We start from the raw sequence: 18,692 nt of genomic DNA on the forward strand, positions 1-18,692 counted from the left end.
ACCTCATCCTGCACTGCACACAATTCATCAACCAGCGAAGAGATTTCCGTACTAGACTGGAGAGCCTTTCTCTGCCCTGGGATCTCTCCTCAGCTCTCGGCGGTGGGGATGCCCCAATGAGGAGACGCACTGCTGCCATCCGACATCTTGGTCAATATTTGCTTAACTGCAACATGGTGACCAGGCTGTAAATATGCTACCAAGCCTAATTGTACCTTTTCTTTTTTCACAATTCACTGCCGCACTGGCTGGTGGAGGTGCTAGAAAGTGAAGAGATCTAGAAGTGAAGCGAAGTGTCCAAAACCCCAGTTGTGCTCAGGCTGGGAGGTGTGCTACCGGCATACCCGAAGCCTACAAATCAATTATAAAAAAAAAAAAAGTGTAACTGTCATACTCAGATGAAGTTGAAGCAGATGAACGCGTCTAGAATAATCCACCGGCAACTGCTGTCGTCGTACTTAAGAACTGCCAGATGTGTTCAAACGTTGGCTAATTCAGCATGTGTAAAGTAGGTAACCACTCGATTCAAGATTTTAGCGTAGGCTAGCTATGACTCTGAGAAATTAGTTTTTTTTCATAGATATAGATTTATTAGGATGAACTGATATTGCCTGAATTAAATTAATTCATTGTCCATGGACTGTCAAAATGGAACGAGGTTTATTCTACCTACCTACAGTAGTAACAGTACCTACTTCATAAGTTCATGCAGTCTGCAGAGACAGCAGAGTTACAGTACAGTACTGAGTTAGGTACAAGAACAGACAACAGTAGGCTAGCTCATGGCCTCGTGCAGAGTTAGGTACGACTGTCATTGAGTCACTAGGATCCAGATTTCAGGAGTAAAGCCTATGAATTTGTTGCTGAAAAAAGCTGAAATATCATTCTATAACTTCAAGATTATTGCCTATAAAATTGAAAAATTTACAATCAGTTGAATCTTCATCACCTTTTGAGCTGCAAAGCAATCAATTTAATTTTATGCTGAGGCCTGAGGCTACAGCCTATGCCCTACAGGGCACAGGCCTACCCCTACTGCATTGCCAGTGCCAGAGATTTTAGGATATTTAATTTACTCGCAGCAATCCATGACTAGATTTTCCTGGTGACAAAGCAGAGAGTTTTTTGGACTCTTTCTTAAGTTTATTGACTTTTGAGGCCATAGGCCAAAACTTGTAAGTAGACCAGCAAACTGCAAAGTATCATGGATATCAGCATAAGCATCATCATACCTACATTAGGCTACATAAGATATTGGTTTAAATCTTGAGTAAATATGGAAATTGAATGAACTGATTCTTAACAACCTCTGCATTGCCACTATGGGCCCTGGCCACTGGCTATGGCCTATTGATAATTGATGATTGGTCTTTGCTGATTTTTATGGCACTAAACATAATGTTTGCCAATGATATAAACTTGATTTTTCAAAAGGTATCTTATTATCATTATTAATGTTATCATACTTGATATTATCTAGTTTGCATACGTAATTCAAAAGAAATAAATTAATTATCGACCCTTTATTCATTATAATGAATTACAAGATTATAGGCCTATTAATATTATATTTCTGCTAAATGCCTCAACTTGACCTTAATGAGGAAATTTATTCCAGTGCACCATGGGTTGGAGTTATTGGACTAGAAGTCCATGCCCAAATCAACAGCAGAAGCAAGCTATTTTGTCGCTCACTGAATCAACACAATGCCCCAGTCAACACATGTGTTGGCATATTCGACACAGCTCATCCCGGAACTCTCCCTGTCAGTGTTATATGAATGAAAGTAAGCTTTGTAATACTAGACTTTCTTATTGGCTATAATTACAATATATTAATTTTGGGATGAATAAACACAAATTTTTAGGTTGCTGTTGTTAGCTCATACCAGTACTCTATTATAAATAGCTAAATTTATTAAGTTAGGTAATTAATGACTGTAAACTTTTCTTTGCAAAGTTTACCTCTTACACCAAAATTTTTTTGTCAGTTACTCGTATCCACGAGTTTGATAAATCAAAAATAATGAGTTATATCATTTTTTACCTGCTTTGTTGTATATTATAGGAATAAGAGCAGTGATTTACTCTCATGTTTATTCCTCAGGTATTGAATAAAGCCTGTGTTGAGGCTGCGGTGCTCACTGCATTGGCTCTGGATGCTCAAATCAACCCTGTTTCATACTTTGACCGCAAGCACTACTTTTATCCTGATATGCCTGTAAGTGCATTTATGTCATTTCTGAACTTTAACATTAAATTTATATCTGTACTATGTAAAAGTTTGTGAATTTTTGCATTGCTTCTACTTGGTCAACATTTTTATGAAAAAAAATGTGTGCTGTTGTTGGCTAGTCCTCTACCTCATCTTTTTACCTCAAATGCATTTTAAAAGAAAAAGTGCAATTACTAGGGAAATGATGCATTTTTATTAGTATGTTCTTCTTCTTATCACACTGATAATCAAATTGCAATTAGTACATATTGTTATTTGCTTGTTGATACTGCATTGTATAAAATTGTTTGCTTACCTCACTATAAGATTTTATCTAACGACATAATATCAGATTTAACCTTGATGAATTTATCAGTTTTGATGGGCGATTTCTATGATAAATAGGAAATTGTACTAATACCTCATGATGTTTGCTATAATTTCTAGTTCAAGCTAGAAAAATGTACATTTCTCATGCTTTTTAAATCCACACAATAAAAGGTTAACGAGAAGAAGCAGAATCATACTGGTACGGTATATCATGACTAATGACAATATTTCCTCTTATATTGTTCTATGAAGTTTGTAGGTAACTATTATTAAAGATGTGGCAGAGAATTAAACAATTTCAAATAAACATGAATTGTATCAGTAGCATGGCACAGGTAGGTAATCATTTTCCACGATGTCTGCATCAGGCAGGCTACCAGATAACACAGCAGCGCAAGCCTCTGGCTGGACATGGTCAGTTGTCATTTGTGGTGATCCCTCCTGAAGGTGTTCCCTACGTGTGTAAAGCTCAGCTAGTTCAGCTGCAGCTTGAAGAGGACAGTGGCAAGAGCATTCACTCTCACATGCACAATAAGTAATCTATCTTGCTAAGTTTCACTGGTGATTGAATGTTGTGAATGCTGAAAGAGAGAAAGTAATGAATGAAAAACAGATTTGTTGTGTCTTAAATCACATTTTTTGGATGTGGGTGAAAATTTCCATTCCTTCAACCATAAGTACCTACTTTTTTTTTATCCATCTGTTTAAATAAAAAATGAATTGTATATGTACATTGAGCATTTTAAAAATACATTTCATGTAAAGTGATGTTCCACATAAACTAATATGTACAGTATACCTCAACAAATTTTATGGTAATGTTCAGAAAATAGGCAGGTTATAGGTTATAGGTTATAGCTGGTTTCTATTATAATTCATTTTTTAAACGAGACATGTAGTGCATAGATAGCAATTGCTTTGATAGGAAATTAGGAAGTATGTTGTTATATATGTATGAAATTACTATCTTTCATCAAACGTTTTGGATTGCATGTTATTCTGGAAGAAAATTCTGTTAAACTCCATGTTTAACAAAAATGGTTATGCTTATACTGATACTAAATATAGTAAATAATCACTTCAAGAAAACGTAATACATCTACTCTTAAATTTTAGTATATGTATTACATTAACAAATAAAGTGAATTCATAACATTGTGTTGATTTGATACGATTGCCAATATTAATTCCCATGGCCAATGTAATTTTTAATTCATTTTCCCTAACATCATACCGTAGTCTTATTTGAGGAATCTAATTTGTTCTTCGGTATCTATAGTTAATAATTAGGATGATCAAATATTTTCCTATGAACTGCAGAGTATTGGTTGACCTAAACCGAGCTGGAGTTGGCCTCATGGAGCTTGTGTTTAGTCCCTGTCTGCACAGCGCTGCAGAAGCGGCAGCATTAGTGCGACACCTTGCTCTAGTCTTACGCACCCTTGGTGTATGTACCACTAATATGAATGGTAAGTGTACATTGCTGTAATAAATTGTAGGCGATTCATTTCCGATGTTATTAGTGGATTTGCTGACTCGTTCTTATGTATGGTGTTGTTGCCCTATCCATTAATGTCTGTTCAAGTCAGCAAAGTGCTTGAACGTCTTCTTGAAATTACTTACTGAATGATGCTAGTAGCGTATGCACAAATTAGCCGTTCACTAATTTCAAAGCAAAGATCACAGTCTTACTGTTCAAATTTTTTGGCAGTTACTTACAAGTCTTATGCGTGAACTGTATTTGAACCTCTAAATTTAAACTAATTTCTGGATAATTTTGAAGCATTTTGCTCATTTTATTGTTTTTCCTGTTTCTTCTCGCAAAAATATGAATCTTATTAACTGTCATTTATATGGTGATTCTTTTCCTGCCACACTTTTAACACAACTTATAAACAATTTTCTTTGGACAGAGGGAGCCCTGAGAGTTGATGCTAATTTATCAGTTCATAAAGCAGGCAATCCCCTGGGCACCCGAACTGAAATAAAGAACCTCAATAGCTTCAGATTTCTGGTAAGATTCGCTTTCGATTCCCTTCACTTCTTTGTGAAATCTTTTCCTGGAAATTAGGACGAAAAATCATTTATTTCTTCAAAATTGTGGGCATGAAGGATTATTAAAAAACAAACAAAAATTATTTAAGTTTGTTCAAGAACCTAGTTAGGTATTTTAAGCACTACTGAGTGTGTGATCTTTCTCAGGAACAAGCCATTAACCACGAACTAGCCCGGCAAATATCCATCTTGGATGCAGGCGGTAACATCGTCAACGAAACGAGGAGTTTTGATCCTGACACTGGCACCACCGCCTCTATGAGGGACAAGGAGGGACTGCAGGTATAATAGTCCAGACTGGTGAGGTATCATACACCTGGGCCTCTACTGTCAAAAAAGTTAAGAGATCGTAAGTTCATCCGCCAGTCATTGACGGCCTTTCAAGCAAAATCCACCAATCATAGACAAGAAAATAGAGCGTAAGTACTTACGTTCACTTAGCGAGTTTTGAAAGCATGGCCTCTGTATATTGAATTGTGATACCACAGGCTTATGAGGTACAATATCCATGGTGGATGGGAACTGACTTGATCAACGGATTATTTTCACAGAATATTATCACCAAGCGGATCTTCATGATTTCTTTAAAATGTTGATCGTCATAATACCGGTTGTGAGATCGTGCTTTACATTCAGTTTTAAGGCGGGGTATTTAATTGATCTTGAATATCATTATTTTCTGGTATTCAACACATCGTGGTTTTGGGTTATTTGTGGCCATTGTTTTGAAATATTTAAATTCATGGTTGTTCAAGCACCGTAGTTACGATATTCGATAGTTCTTTTTGTTCCTCCTTAAAATTGTGTTCTTCTTACTTGACAAGCAAAAGATATTCAAATATCGAGACCGTTAGCTTTGCCAGCTTTGAATTTAGTTAACTGATCATAGCTTCATGTCTCTTTCAGTTCATTAATTGTGCTCTTGTATGTGTATTTCCAAAATCTCATTTTATCAAGTCAAGTGTTCATGGTTTAAAATTTAGTTGCTCTCTTTTTATCCAAGCTTGCGTATAATTTACATTTGTGCAATTATTTGTGCTATACAAGGAAAGTGAATTTACTGATGTACTAGTTGATCACCAGTCTGAATAGCTGCTCATTTCGTTGTGAGTAGTACTGAGCTGTATGAGGCACCAGCGTACCATAAATATTTTCTTTGCAGGACTATCGGTTTTTGCCGGAACCCAACTTGCCACCGCTTCGGATTTGCGACAGCAGCACGGGCAGCGCACCCTCCTCCCATGACTGCATAGACGTCACTGAACTCCGCCGACGTCTTCCTCTTCTACCCATAATTTCTCAGGAAACTCTTAATTATTTGTTGCATGGCTGCCAACTAAGTGCCAAAGACGCATCTAATCTCATGGTGCGTTTGTAATCAAATTTATGTTGTAAAATCATTTTTTAGTTTTTATTACTATTCTAATAATCTACTAATAGCTTTTCTATTTGCTTACACAAGCCATTCATGCTGTTCTTCTTAATTGATCTTTGTTCTTGATCTTTCAGACATATTTTGTTGGCGATCATCGAGTAACTCTGTTTAATCGAGTAACTCCTTATTCCTTTCAGCGATTATGTGAATTGATGTTATGATATAATTGAATTTAAATAAAACATTTTAAAATTATCCTCATTCTTTGCTAGCTTAGATATATCTTCTTTTCGTGCCAGATAACAATTTTAGCACGCATGTTTTTCCATTCCATCTGGAAGTTACTATTTCATTGCATACCGGTACTCTATTCTGCTTTTAATAAGTATTAGTCGAATATATTGGAAATGTATTTAGTGCCTTTTGACGCTGTGGTATCTCATTTATTATTAACCTCTATTATTCCACCATTAAAGTACATTCTTTCTGTGTTATTACTTCTTTCTTTATTATTCTCAATCAACACTGTTAATAGCTTGGAATCATTGCCATGTACTACGTAACCAATGTATTACTCTTGTCAGCATTTGCATCATTTCCTTGCCTTTTATAAAGGTTTCTTCATTTTTGTTACTATTTGTCTCCTGTGCAAACACCAGATTGAAGTTACTACAAGTTCTACCAACATTCCTAAGACGCTTCGGACGCAAAATCGCTGAATTAAAGCAATATTTGACGATCAATAATAAAAATATAACTCAGTACTGACCGCAGTGAGTGACAGAGAGCGCATTTTCTCGTTGACGAAAACGTGAAGTCACGGACGGACAGACAGACGGACATGGCGAGCACAATAGTGCATTTTTCCATAAAAGAGAAAATGCGCTAAAAACGAAGCAGAAACATATGTATGTGCTTGTCCGTATAACCTTTGCCTGGTCCCCCAGCTGAGGAGAGCGACGTGCGATCACTTACTGGCGACGGTGGAGGACGCGTGCGGTGCTCACGTGGCGGCGCACGACCTCAGCACAGTCGCTGCCGCGGCGTGCCTTCTGCTGCACTGCCACTCACGCGACATGCCTTCCTCAGTGTACGCTGTGCTGCTTCTAATAATACACATTTCCTGCTTTTAGTAATACACATTTCCTTCTTGCAGTAACACACATTTCCTTCTTCCTGTATTCCAGTATCCTCCGTGTACGTTGCGCTGCTTCTAGTATTACACGTACACGTGTCTTGCTTCTAGTATTACACGTGTCTTGCTTCTAGTATTACACGTGTCCTGCTTCTAGTAACACACATTTCTTGCTTCTAGTATTACACGTGTCTTGCTTCTAGTATTACACGTGTCTTGCTTCTAGTAACACACATTTCTTGCTTCTAGTATTACACGTGTCTTGCTTCTAGTATTACACGTGTCATGCTCTTCGTGGCTGTTTAGATGCCGACTACCTTATTGCTTAACCTCGATGATGGTCACAAACCACAAATGCTTGCATACGAATATTTTGTTTACTTTGACTCGCTTTCATGTACGCAAATTGTCCAAATATAACGATAGTAAAATTCTACTAAAATGAACATTTCCCGTCAATGTCGAGCATATTCATGTATGGGTTCATGTGTGCTTGCATGGATGTGCACCATTTGTACATAATGTAATGTATACTCTATTTCCTTATTTATTATCAGGCAAGACGACATCAAACTTCGGCTTCCATCACCAACGCTGTGGAGCTGCGCGCAGCTTCTGAAGGACAACCGTGTCAGGCTCGAGAACGCTAAGGAAATTGTCGCGATGATCGTGCGAGACGGGGACGCTCGATCTCCCCAACAAGTAAGATGATCACTATCGTACGGAGATAGTGTTTAAATCATATCACATAATCATGATACGCACGTTACGTAGATAATAGTGTTTAAATCGTATCAGATAATTATGATACATACGTTACGGAGACAGTAGTGTTTCCATCATATCATATAATCATGATACGCAACGGAGACGGTAGTGTTTCCATCATATCATATAATCATGATACGTACGTTACGGAGATTTTGGATCTTCCAGCAGGTAAGATGATAATGATCATACGTGATGGAGACGCGCGATCTTCCCAGTAAGTGATATCTATAAAAAGGATAGTGGGAGACTAACATGCTCGATGTCATCTTCCTTATGAATATTCCTCAAAAACATTAAAATACTCACTTCCTCATTTTCGGATCTTGTTGAGATTCGGCGCTCCTGAGGTCACTAAAAAGTGTCATGTGAACATACAGTTGAATTTTGACATGTTTTATTTCAAGATTTTTTATGGTATGATACATGTTTTTTCCTCGCTTCAGATTGCAGAGGAAGAGAATTGGCTGGTGAGCTCTGACGTGGAAATGATCGAGGCCGTCACATTGGAGATCGTCCGCAAGAACCCTGAGCTGGTGAGGCAAAATAGTGGTGGATAATTTGTTAACAAGCTACTGAAAACGGTGTGCATGCTCGCGTTTGACACTGAATAGCAAGGTATAGTGAACACACGCTCATGAAAAATGATTTTCGCCCGCGTGATTGATATTGAATGACGGAGATGTAAGAAACAGGTTAGTGAAAAGTGACAGAAAATTATGTGCGTCCTTGCGTAGAAGATTGAGAAGTTTCTGGTCAAATTAGGAAGTTCAAATTGATAACTCGTTGGTTGAATTGAGTTACAAGCTAAACTGAGAACTGGCAAATAAAAATGTCTGATGAAGAGTAAACCTAAGAGGTAGGAATTCAAACCAGCTGCTGGAATCTAGAATTTGTTCGTGAAAATCTGGACAGGTTTGTGGGCTATAAATAATGTGGATTATTATGTTCGATTGAGAGCTAGAGATAGATTGATTTTTTTTATAGATTGAAGATTTCTTTCCTCGGTGATTCTTAAGAAATTTCCATTAGTCAAGAATGCCGCATCTTGTCGCCATTTTACGCTGCATCTTGCCACCTTGTCTCATTTTCAGAACTGGCTGAATTTTGCACTGTTCGTTGTTTACAAATCCATATTTTGCGAACAAAGTGTGTAACAAATGTAGTTTGAAAGTCATAAAAGCTAGTGTAGTATATAATGGGTATAAGAATTAATATTGTTCGTGTATATTTCCCAGGTGGCGACCTACTTGCGACGGAGCAATAACCCTAAGAAACTGCGACGACCTCTCGTCAAGCTCTCCAAGCTCACGCGCGAGGCGCTCGGCCAAGACGCTGATGAAACCATCGTCGAAAATTCTATACGACGCGCCATACAAATGACGCGTCCAACGGATCCTGAGTGAACATCCGTCAAAATTTTTATTCGTTGAGATGATGGTGGGAGATGAAAAGCATTGTAAAGTTCTTATGCTCATGTTAGTCAGCAGCTTGATAAAAATAATAATAAAATTCAAATAAAAGTACGTTGTTTTTATTGAGAACGATTGCAAGCTCTTATGTTATTGTTGTTTAAGGAAAATGGGGACAACTTTGCTTGAGTGAATCTGCGGTCGATGCAGTGATGCGATCATCGTGTGATGATGCACAGTGAGAATATGTTGAACAATTTGCTCTACCTTTCGATGTTGTAATTTCTTGAATTTGCTTGTCGTCATTTGTCAATATAGTGATCACGAACGTTCTTTTTATTTATTCCGAATTTCTGCCATGTGAATGAAATGCGTCTATAGGTACGTAATGTCCAGCTTTAGTTACAACCTCCATTGCAAACCGAGTGGAAAATGTGCGCTCTATCAAATTTATTTACCGAAAAAATACACTAACTGTTACAAAGTTCTGTGCTAAAATTATGAAAAGTAAACTTGTATCAGTTAGATCGAAAACCATGAGTGCATCTATATGCATTTATGAAAAAGCTATACTAAGTAAGACGAATAAATACATAAGTCAAGACATGGTTAGATCGAAAAACATAAGTGCATCTACAAGCATTTATGAAAAGACCAAGTAAGAGGAATAAATACAGAAGTTAAGACATGATATCTTGAACTCTTCCTTTAACTATGGCTGGAATAAAAGTCTAAGGTGTGGCCTGAATCTGCACTCAATCCTTTCCGTCTGTGGTGCTACTCGTTATGCGTAAAAGTTTAATTCAACCCTAAATTTATTAAACAGCTTTACAGACTACTTAAAAAAATATGTAAAAAATTATTTTCCTCCGAGCGTGGAATTAATATAAAATACATCATTAGTTGACCATTTGTTCGTAATAGAGGCGTTACGGAATTTGTAATATTAGTATAAACTGGATTGAGTCCTTGGAGTTGAATAAGCTGCCATATGGCTGCGTATAGTAACCGCCGCTCATGCTCGTTGCTATGACGACCGTTGTCATGGAGACTGTTTTGAATGAAGAACAAAGCGGAAGAAGATGCCTTGCTAAGTGTGGCACTGTCGAAGGTTCATTGCTGGAACAAAGTCGACTATGTGTCTAAAGAGCTCATAGATTATCGATTTATTTTTCGTAATTTTAAAGCAAACATGTCTCAAAAATTGTATCACCAATGTTATCATTGCCGGCCACGAAACATTAAAAATATGATATGGGGAAAATTTCAGTAAATATTGTATGCAATATCCCTTCAGTTTATTGATTAATTATCCCCATGAATGCGGAGTAACATTTGAAAATAGACCCGTGCACTGTAATGCATCATTTATTTGAGTTATAACACGGCCAGTTTATTGGATGTCACTTATTGTCGTTACATTTATGAAATCAGAAGTTATTTTGACGAAATAGAAATGTATTTCCTCAATATTTAGAGTTTTTGCGTGATCAAATTGACGTCAAAACCGCACCACATTGATCTCATATAAAATGAAACTGATATTATTTCAAGTGCCTTTAAAGTAACGTCGAGGTCACCACCTAAATATTACCCTTATTATTAGAGAAGACATGCAAGCCGTGACGATTACCTTTATTTTTAACCCATTAGAACCTTAGCATTAGAAGCGTCCTGATCTTCGATCAAATCTCTCCTACAAATCACATTTACTTTGATGTAGGCCGCGTCGTACCAACCGCCACGATGGGTCGGAGTCGCCGGAAGGGCAGGAGTATGGGGGACAGACTGGCGCGCATGTCTGTGGAGCAACGCAAGCATTACCTCGAGAAGAAGGCGGCGCAGGAGGAGGAAGACCTCAGGAGACGCGAGGAACTCGTTGGGGCCTTTCTTAAGGTGGTGATGTTGTTGGGGCCTTACTTAAGGTGGTGATATTGTTGGGACCTTTCTTAAGGTGGTGATATTGTTGGGGCCTTTCTTAAGGTGATGATATTGTTGGGGCCTTTCTTAAGGTGGTGATATTGTTTGGGCCTTTTTAAGGTAATGATTAATTAAATAGATAACTTATAGGATCTTTCAATGGGTAATTTCAGAGGGTGAGAATTTCTTCGGTTAATTTCATAGTGTAATAATCGTATAATAATTGTTGTTAATCCGATGAGATGAGCGGAGGTGATTCATTATCAAGAATAATTTTCCCCCTGAATGATATTGCTGGATTTTTTTTATTTCATTTGGATATTAAGGTGGCTCATTAAAAAACTATATCATCTTATCCGCCCTAAAAAATTCTTATATATGAACAGCGTTTATTGTTGTCGTGCTGGAAGATTTACACCTTATATTTTTAGGAGTGTGAATTTTACTTTATTTCCAATAATTCAAATACAATGATTTACAGAGGAAATTATCCGACGAACAAAGGATGGGGCGGATTAACGAGGCGAAACTCAACACGAAATGGCGGACAATCTTACGACAGGCCAAAACCGAGTCGCTCAGGACGCAGCTTCAGGTCCTTTGAGTTCTCGATTCCAGGGAGAATTCATAGTATAGTATTGTATAACATAGCACTGTCGGCATTCATTAGGGCGTTAGACCTGTCGCTGATTCCTAACATTGCATAATTTTCACAGCTGGTTGCGGTCTCGAACACGCAACTCACTGCTCCAATTTTTCTGTACTTAATCGCCTGGTCTCCTTGTCGATTTGACCAGAACTGTCACAGGGATCTATGATCGAACCTACAACTCTTTTTGCATCAATCTTAGTTCTAAACGGAAACCACTGGCCCACGCAAATGCTTCACTCATGTTCCAGTGTTGTTACACGAGTTCCTGAGTAGTTCTTGTGTATTGTCTCAAAGATTTTCATTCAATATGCGAAGCTAAGGTTGGTGTTAGTGTTTTTGTATTTTTATGACACGTCCGTCAAGAAAATAATTAGTTTATTTTTCAACGTAATCAGAGAGATATTTTATCGCTGTCGTGCGCCCTAACCTAGAGTTTGGAAACGCCGTGCGGTCACCGAAACTTGAAAAGGACAAAAATTTAGCCGAGAGTGTTCAAGGACGTGCAACAAGGATAATTCCCGATTTGAAAGGCAAGTCCTATGAAGAAAGATTGTGAAGCTTCCAAGCCTCTGTTATCGACGTCTGTGTGGTGACCTCATTGAAGTATACGGCTTATGCAAGGTCACAGAAGGATTCCTAGAATTTGAAACAAGAACCAACACCAGGAGCCACGGTTTTAAGCTTAAAAAATTGCGTTGCAACACATCCACGCGATAACATTTCTTCTCGCTTCGAGTCATCGACATTTGGAACAGCCTCCCTGTTATTGTTGACTCAGAGTATTGAACGCCTTCGAGAGCAGATTAGACGAAGCTGTTCAGGAGCATATGTTCAGTCTTAAAATGCCTAGCACTCTACGAAACTAATAAAAGGCCATTGACGGTTTCGAATCACGTCAGTTGAAAAATATCTGGTCAAAAAGCCTGTTTTTAGATCTGTGAACAAGTCACGAAAAGCACAGGAATCGGCGACAGGCCAAACCAGGCCTATTCATTTAATGCCGAAGATACTATACTATAATACGTATGTTCCACTGATTTATCCGTTAAAAAAGTTAATTAAATGCTGGTTGCATTATCCGCGGAGATTCCTCTGCTGTAAATTAGCTGAATTTAGAAATTCGACATTCGATTCGAATTCGATTTAGGTCGACATGGCTTAATAGCTTCGACATAGTACACTATCAATTCGAGTGTAGAGAGTACACTCGAATTTAGTATATTGCAGGCGTCTTTGAAACAGGAGTATGGTTAGATCTTGCAGTGCGGTTTTATATTTAATTTACAGTGCCTGGTGCTCGGCACTGAGGACGCGGTCGCCGCACAAGACAGACTGGCTTACGTGTTGCGAGCTCAGCTGCAGCAAGCACACCAGCACCACACAACCGCTCTCAACGCCCACGCATGCGCTACCAACGCTCTCACCGGTTGGTTACTTAATGACTCCATGCATCCAAACAATGAATTGTTATACTATGATATTAATGAATAATTTAGTTAGGTTCATATGTGATCTCGGGTGCAGAGTCGCCCCTTGTGCTCAATGAGGTGCTGAAATTCCCCAACACGGATTATTGTCCTTACAGGTGAACATGAAGAGCAGCTACTCTCCCTCACCAAATACCTCCGACAACAGCAAGCGGCGATCATATCGGGATCTACAAGGGACCTGCAGGGCTTGTGCTCGCATTTCCTACACGAAATGTACCACCTGCACTTGGTACTGCTGGCCAATAAGCACCAACACGATCAGCGCTTGCTACAACGAACCCAACTACATCGCGACCACATGGACCTTTTAGCCGCGCAGGTTATTGCGTAGAAACGGATTGCGAAAAAATTCTTTGACAAAGTTCATCTGTTACGCATTATGAAATCACATCAGAATCATGCTAATTCGAGAAATAATTTTTTTTACAAATTTCCCCATGATACGTTTTTTTAATGCTATCATTTACCTCAATCAGGAAAAAATTCTTGTGTTATCTGAGCTGCATTTAACCTACTTGTGCTAATGTCTTGCCATGTCTTGCAAAAGTTATCCATAATAGTAAATTAATAAAGAATTACCCATTTATTATTACTGAAGAAAGAGGACGAGACAGCGATGCTGGTGTCTACAAAAAGAGCTGAGGTACAGAAGGTGCAGGAGCTGGTAGCCATGTTACGGCAGGAGCAGGAAGCAGATGTTGGAACATTGCAGGCAGAGTGTCAGCAAGCGCAGCTTAAGCTGCAGGAGCTGATGAAAACTTTACGTGCGTCTCAGAACGTCATCAGCAAGATGCAGGTGACACACCTTCGTTTATCCATTGGAGTGTGCGTTACGTTTCAAATGGATTGTAAATAATTTAATAACAAATCTTTCCGTAAGAAATCCGATTCAACTTAGCGGCGAACCGCTTATCGGCTGTTCAATAAATCAATGTTTGTTTAATCCACTAAGGCTTAAAAAATTAATTTGTTAATTGCAAATGTACTGTCCGCATTGTAACCTGGTCCACGCATTAGTTTTGCAAAATATTTACCACTTTAACTGTTCTAGATTCATGTTTTAAAATTTGTATGCATTTTTGGTATCTGAAGCTAAGGAGAAGAACATGTGTCATATTGTGGAATATACGAATAATTTTGCGCACAAATTTCGCTTACCTCAAGTTTGAGCTCGCGAGCGCTGGGGTGAGCGAGAGCTCGGGTGCAGAGTCGCCCCTTGTGCTCAATGAGCTGCTGAAACTGCGGCAGAGAGCGGCGCTCCTGAGAGCCGCTGCAGCGGCTGCTGAGGCGCAGAGCGAGACCGCCATACGCACGGCCAATGCCCGGGCTCGCGTAGCCACCGAAGTATGTTGACATGATGGAATAGAATAGAATAGAATAGAATAGAATAGAATAGAATAGAATAGAATAGAATAGAATAGAATAGAATAGAATAGAATAGAATAGAATAGAAGCAGAATAGAATAGAATAGAATAGAATAGAATAGAATAGAATAGAATAGAATAGAATAGAATAGAATAGAATAGAATAGAATAGAATAGAATAAAATAGAATAGAATAGAATAGAATAGAATAGAATAGAATAGAATAGAAGTGTCGGCATTGAAGAAAGAGGCCCATTGCCTGTTGCCGATTCTTGAACTTTTTGTGACTTGATTCACAAGGGATCCGGCCTTTGGAACCCGATCTTTCCATAAATGTCGATTGATTGGAAAATTTCTCGAAATTGCAGGTATTTCCTCAGCAATGAGTACAAATTGTGTGCCTGGCACTTACAGATATACTTCAAACTATTAAATTGTACGCCCCAACCTGAAAAATAATAATAATAAATTAATTAATTAACTCGGCAAATTTCATGTTAGGCATTTAACTAAAAATTTCTGTAATGCCAAATTCCTCGGGGCTTGCATACCGATAAATGGCATTTGTTAAAAACCCAAAACTTTAAATTAACATAATAAACTTTTTAGATAAAACTACAACGGACGGAAACGTTTTCAACAGAGGCTCGAGCGTCTGTTGTCTGAGGGTCGCAGTCTGCTGAAAACTTGGTTCCTCTGCTGCCGTCTGCAGACGGAAAAAGATCGGTTGTTGCCGTTCCTGCCAGCAGATCCGCGGATCGAGGCTTTGAGAAGGTGATGGAATTTTATTTTGCTGCATATTTTTTTCCTGCCTCGACACTTGAATGAGTCTAACAATTTGCATTTACATTATTTAAGATTTACTGCTTCGTTTACTGCTGATCGTTTACTGCTGACGTTACTCTTCAAATCCAGGCTTAAAGAGCTCATTCATATATATTATTTTTGACGAACTTAAATGATAACTGACGAGCGGATATAGATTTATTAAATCATAACTATACGATTTCCAGTTCGGAAAATTTCTTCAAATTCATTATTATTTGAAGTTGAAAAATGTATGAATTATTGTGTTTAGTTTCACTTGTTTACTTGGATTAAGGGCTCGATAATAACATTTCTCGCTCTTCAGGGAGGGTGTAACGTTAAAGGAAGTTTCGACCATTGAAGAAACTCGTATAAAAAGAACTCAAAATACGCTACTTCCTTCCGTCTCACGTCGTGACGAACTCCACGTCCAGGTAATGTTCTCCTACTTCACTAGTAAGCAATTGCAGTAAAAATTCAGTATAATTGTTATCCTGGCGCAGTCAACGGATTTCACACTCGCAATTTTCTTGTATGTGCGTATCTATAGTTCGAAATAATTTTTTCTGACAAACCCTGTGTAATTTTTACTTCACAGTCAGCGATAAGCAAAAGCAGTGGAGCATCTGACAGCGGTGTAGGTACTTCAGCGATCAGCTCAACCAGAGGCGACTGGTCCCATAGAGTCGGTGAGAAATACTGTAATAATATGATTTTATTCTAACACTTTAAAGCTCGAGGGAGACTTAAAAATGCGCCGTAAAATGGTCATATTGAAAACATTGCCCTGCACGACCTCGCTCTTACGCAGTGAGCAGCGAATTGGACACTTCAGAAGTTCATGAAACTAATTGAACAGGAAGGCGTCCATCAGAAACATTTTTCCATTCCCAACATAACTTCCATCAGTGAACGTATTCTTAGAATGGTTACAGCTTTAGGAAAACCTCCAATATCCTAACGCGTTTTTGTGTTCTTTATTTTAACGCGCTATTTTCTAAACCGCTTGTGAAGTTCTCGCACTCGCCTCTGCTTTTATTCGTCTTTACCTATGTATAATTTTAGGCACGTTGCCTGGGCTAGAGGAGAGTCCGTCTGTAAGTCGACTGCTGGCAGACGAGAGCGCAGCCAGATCAGCTGCTGCAGAGAACCTGAAGCTCACGCGACCAACAGCCGCTCTGCAGGACTCCGCCATAGCACAGGTTCGGAAACCAGTACTGTTCTACTGTCCTTCACCCGTCAGGAAGGTCTTCTGAAACAGGTCATGAGTTCCATGGGGTTCACGGCCCTAGTGGCACCCATACACTAAGCGGCCTATCGACAATAAGTGTTATATGTCAGCGGGTCTCACTTGTCGTTGTTAAGTTGCTGCGTTCACAGGATGCTTTTCACTATCCGTTTTCGTCTTCCTCTTGAGGACGATCGTTTGCAGGTCACGTATGTTTTACCAGGATATTAGTTCTCAGTGTGATTCAACTTTAGATGTAAAAAAATTATACTGAATTTAAACTTCAGTAGTCTTGCTGTTATGAATTTGTCAAAGAGAATTTTATAGATGTTAAGACTTAATTAGCATAAACCAATTAAGGTTTCGTGCATTAATTGAAAGGTTTCACACACATTAGTCACGTGGAATCCGGTCGACTCTGAGATTAATTAATTAATTTATTTTTTTATCGCCAAAGTAAAATTAACTTTGTGTGGAAAGAATTTAAACTAACATGCCAGTTTGAGTAATTTATAAAATAATATTCTGTTAATTCACTCGAGAAATAATTTATCTTGGATTGAAATCAACGAACTTGGTAAACTGTTACTTCAATTCATCAATTTAATAAAATCGAGTAAACTGTTGACGATTTTGAACCGGGGTTTATTGCGTGCGTGGTATCGTGTATTTTTACACCTATTAATATGCGATAATAACATAACAATAAAATAATATTGTTTCAATGAACAGGCGGAAGATATTCTTCGGAGGCACGAGAGTCTAGGGCGGATGAACCGACTTCTCCAAGTTACCAAACTGGAGCGAACAAACTTACGCGAAGAGGAGAAACGTCTTCGGCAACAGTTGACTTCCTTGACGCAGGTCACTGATTGGTTCCTTGACCAATACAATGGCAAATAACTTAGTTCACCCGTCCGTTAAGCCTGAGCAAGTTGTTCTAGACAAGCTTGTACAATTGCGTTCACTATGAACATCATCTGCCTCCTAAACTATTTTAGCAAGTAGCTTCACTATTTTCTTTGAGATGCGAGTTTCTCCTCAATTAATTAGTCTATCTATGGGAGTTCCGATATTACAATGAAATATAGTATAAATATTAAATAAATAACGGTATAAAATGGATTGCCTTTCACTGCAGGAGTTACGCGAGCGCATCCACAACATCGGTGCTTCTGACGCTGCTCTGGCCTCCGCCGCTCAGCCGCCTCTACTCGCTAAAAAAATCGAACTTCACCTGGTAGATTAGAATTACTTCAATCAAATTATCTTCCAAAGCAATTTTCATTTTTAATTATTTTGAAGCGCTCTTTTCATAATAAATTATTGTCCATAATAACGATATTTGCAGAAAAACATGCGTTTGGAGGAACTAGTTAGGTGTCATATTATACCAGTCGTCTTCTTTAATACAAATACTATTAAAATAACGTTTCAAATACAGAATACACGCTTCAGTTCCGTGCTTCAACCATAATACTTGGCGTGTAGCTCCTCGAAAACTGGAATACGTTATCAAGTTTATCAAACAAACCCCACTTCAACACATTTTCGAAAATCAGAGCCGTAACTTGGAATTGACCATCACCGTGGAACCTGTTCAATTCTGGTGAATGATACTAACAATGCTTGATCTCTTGTATTTACAGTATTCCAGTAAAATATATTTTACACTCAGCTCTAAACAGAGATTACAATATGAGATGAAAATTTTCTAATGCCAGACAAAATTAAAGGCCTAACTACCCACATTAATAACAACTTTCACAAAACTTACTGGCACAATTCGAAATACCTATCGAGATGAATAAGTAGACAATTTCTATTACTGATGCCGTTGCAAGAACGGGCCAAGGCGGCTGGGTGAAGTTTAAAAATCTGCTCCTCCTTAGGCTTGTGACAAATTTGATAAGAAATATTCAAGCTGAAGATCAAAGTAT

The 18,692-nt window shown here is 38.3% G+C and overlaps 3 protein-coding genes across 4 annotated transcripts; all 3 read left to right on the forward strand.

Moving 5' to 3' along the window:
• Positions 1–6: 6 nt before the first annotated feature.
• On the forward strand, positions 7–9,623 carry LOC108673644 (glutamyl-tRNA(Gln) amidotransferase subunit B, mitochondrial). 2 transcript variants are annotated; one of them, XM_018161500.2, is made up of 12 exons: positions 7–508; positions 1,619–1,766; positions 2,108–2,221; positions 2,914–3,080; positions 3,866–4,014; positions 4,459–4,559; positions 4,748–4,882; positions 5,763–5,966; positions 6,923–7,065; positions 7,668–7,812; positions 8,325–8,414; positions 9,117–9,623. In XM_018161500.2, exons 1-12 carry the CDS (start codon positions 399–401, stop codon positions 9,282–9,284), a joined length of 1,674 nt encoding a protein of 557 aa, XP_018016989.1. In that variant the 5' UTR covers positions 7–398; the 3' UTR covers positions 9,285–9,623. The 2 variants fall into 2 exon arrangements, with proteins under 2 accessions (XP_018016989.1, XP_018016992.1); XM_018161503.2 differs by lacking the exon at positions 7–508 and having other exon boundaries at positions 1,698–1,787.
• Positions 9,624–11,036: 1,413 nt separating this feature from the next.
• Positions 11,037–13,451, forward strand: LOC108673642 (dynein regulatory complex subunit 2-like). Its single transcript, XM_018161498.1, has 4 exons — positions 11,037–11,186; positions 11,692–11,805; positions 13,150–13,288; positions 13,387–13,451. Exons 1-4 carry the CDS (start codon positions 11,037–11,039, stop codon positions 13,449–13,451), a joined length of 468 nt encoding a protein of 155 aa, XP_018016987.1.
• Positions 13,452–13,500: 49 nt separating this feature from the next.
• Positions 13,501–18,176, forward strand: LOC108673643 (dynein regulatory complex subunit 2). Its single transcript, XM_018161499.2, has 9 exons — positions 13,501–13,671; positions 13,951–14,148; positions 14,517–14,696; positions 15,361–15,491; positions 15,850–15,958; positions 16,123–16,213; positions 16,590–16,726; positions 17,485–17,616; positions 17,894–18,176. The coding sequence occupies exons 1-9, from the start codon at positions 13,564–13,566 to the stop codon at positions 17,999–18,001; spliced, it is 1,194 nt and encodes a 397-aa protein (XP_018016988.2). The 5' UTR covers positions 13,501–13,563; the 3' UTR covers positions 18,002–18,176.
• The last annotated feature ends 516 nt before the right edge of the window (positions 18,177–18,692 follow it).

The sequence above is a fragment of the Hyalella azteca genome, unplaced genomic scaffold (assembly GCF_000764305.2).
Source record: "Hyalella azteca isolate HAZT.00-mixed unplaced genomic scaffold, Hazt_2.0.2 contig11968, whole genome shotgun sequence".
Classification (NCBI taxonomy): domain Eukaryota; kingdom Metazoa; phylum Arthropoda; class Malacostraca; order Amphipoda; family Hyalellidae; genus Hyalella; species Hyalella azteca.

Bases quoted from the DNA above. Each gene is read 5' to 3' on its own strand.
- LOC108673643 (XM_018161499.2), top strand. From the start codon at position 13,564: ATGTACCACCTGCACTTGGTACTGCTGGCCAATAAGCACCAACACGAT. The intron at 13,672-13,950 runs GTTATTGCGTAG...TTATTACTGAAG, and splicing joins TGGACCTTTTAGCCGCGCAG to AAAGAGGACGAGACAGCGAT. The intron at 16,214-16,589 runs GTGAGAAATACT...GTATAATTTTAG, and splicing joins CGACTGGTCCCATAGAGTCG to GCACGTTGCCTGGGCTAGAG.
- LOC108673644 (XM_018161500.2), top strand. From the start codon at position 399: ATGAAGTTGAAGCAGATGAACGCGTCTAGAATAATCCACCGGCAACTG. The intron at 3,081-3,865 runs GTAATCTATCTT...TATGAACTGCAG, and splicing joins CACTCTCACATGCACAATAA to AGTATTGGTTGACCTAAACC. The intron at 4,883-5,762 runs GTATAATAGTCC...TTTTCTTTGCAG, and splicing joins GGGACAAGGAGGGACTGCAG to GACTATCGGTTTTTGCCGGA.
- LOC108673642 (XM_018161498.1), top strand. From the start codon at position 11,037: ATGGGTCGGAGTCGCCGGAAGGGCAGGAGTATGGGGGACAGACTGGCG. The intron at 11,187-11,691 runs GTGGTGATGTTG...AATGATTTACAG, and splicing joins TCGTTGGGGCCTTTCTTAAG to AGGAAATTATCCGACGAACA. The intron at 11,806-13,149 runs GTCCTTTGAGTT...TTTAATTTACAG, and splicing joins CGCTCAGGACGCAGCTTCAG to TGCCTGGTGCTCGGCACTGA.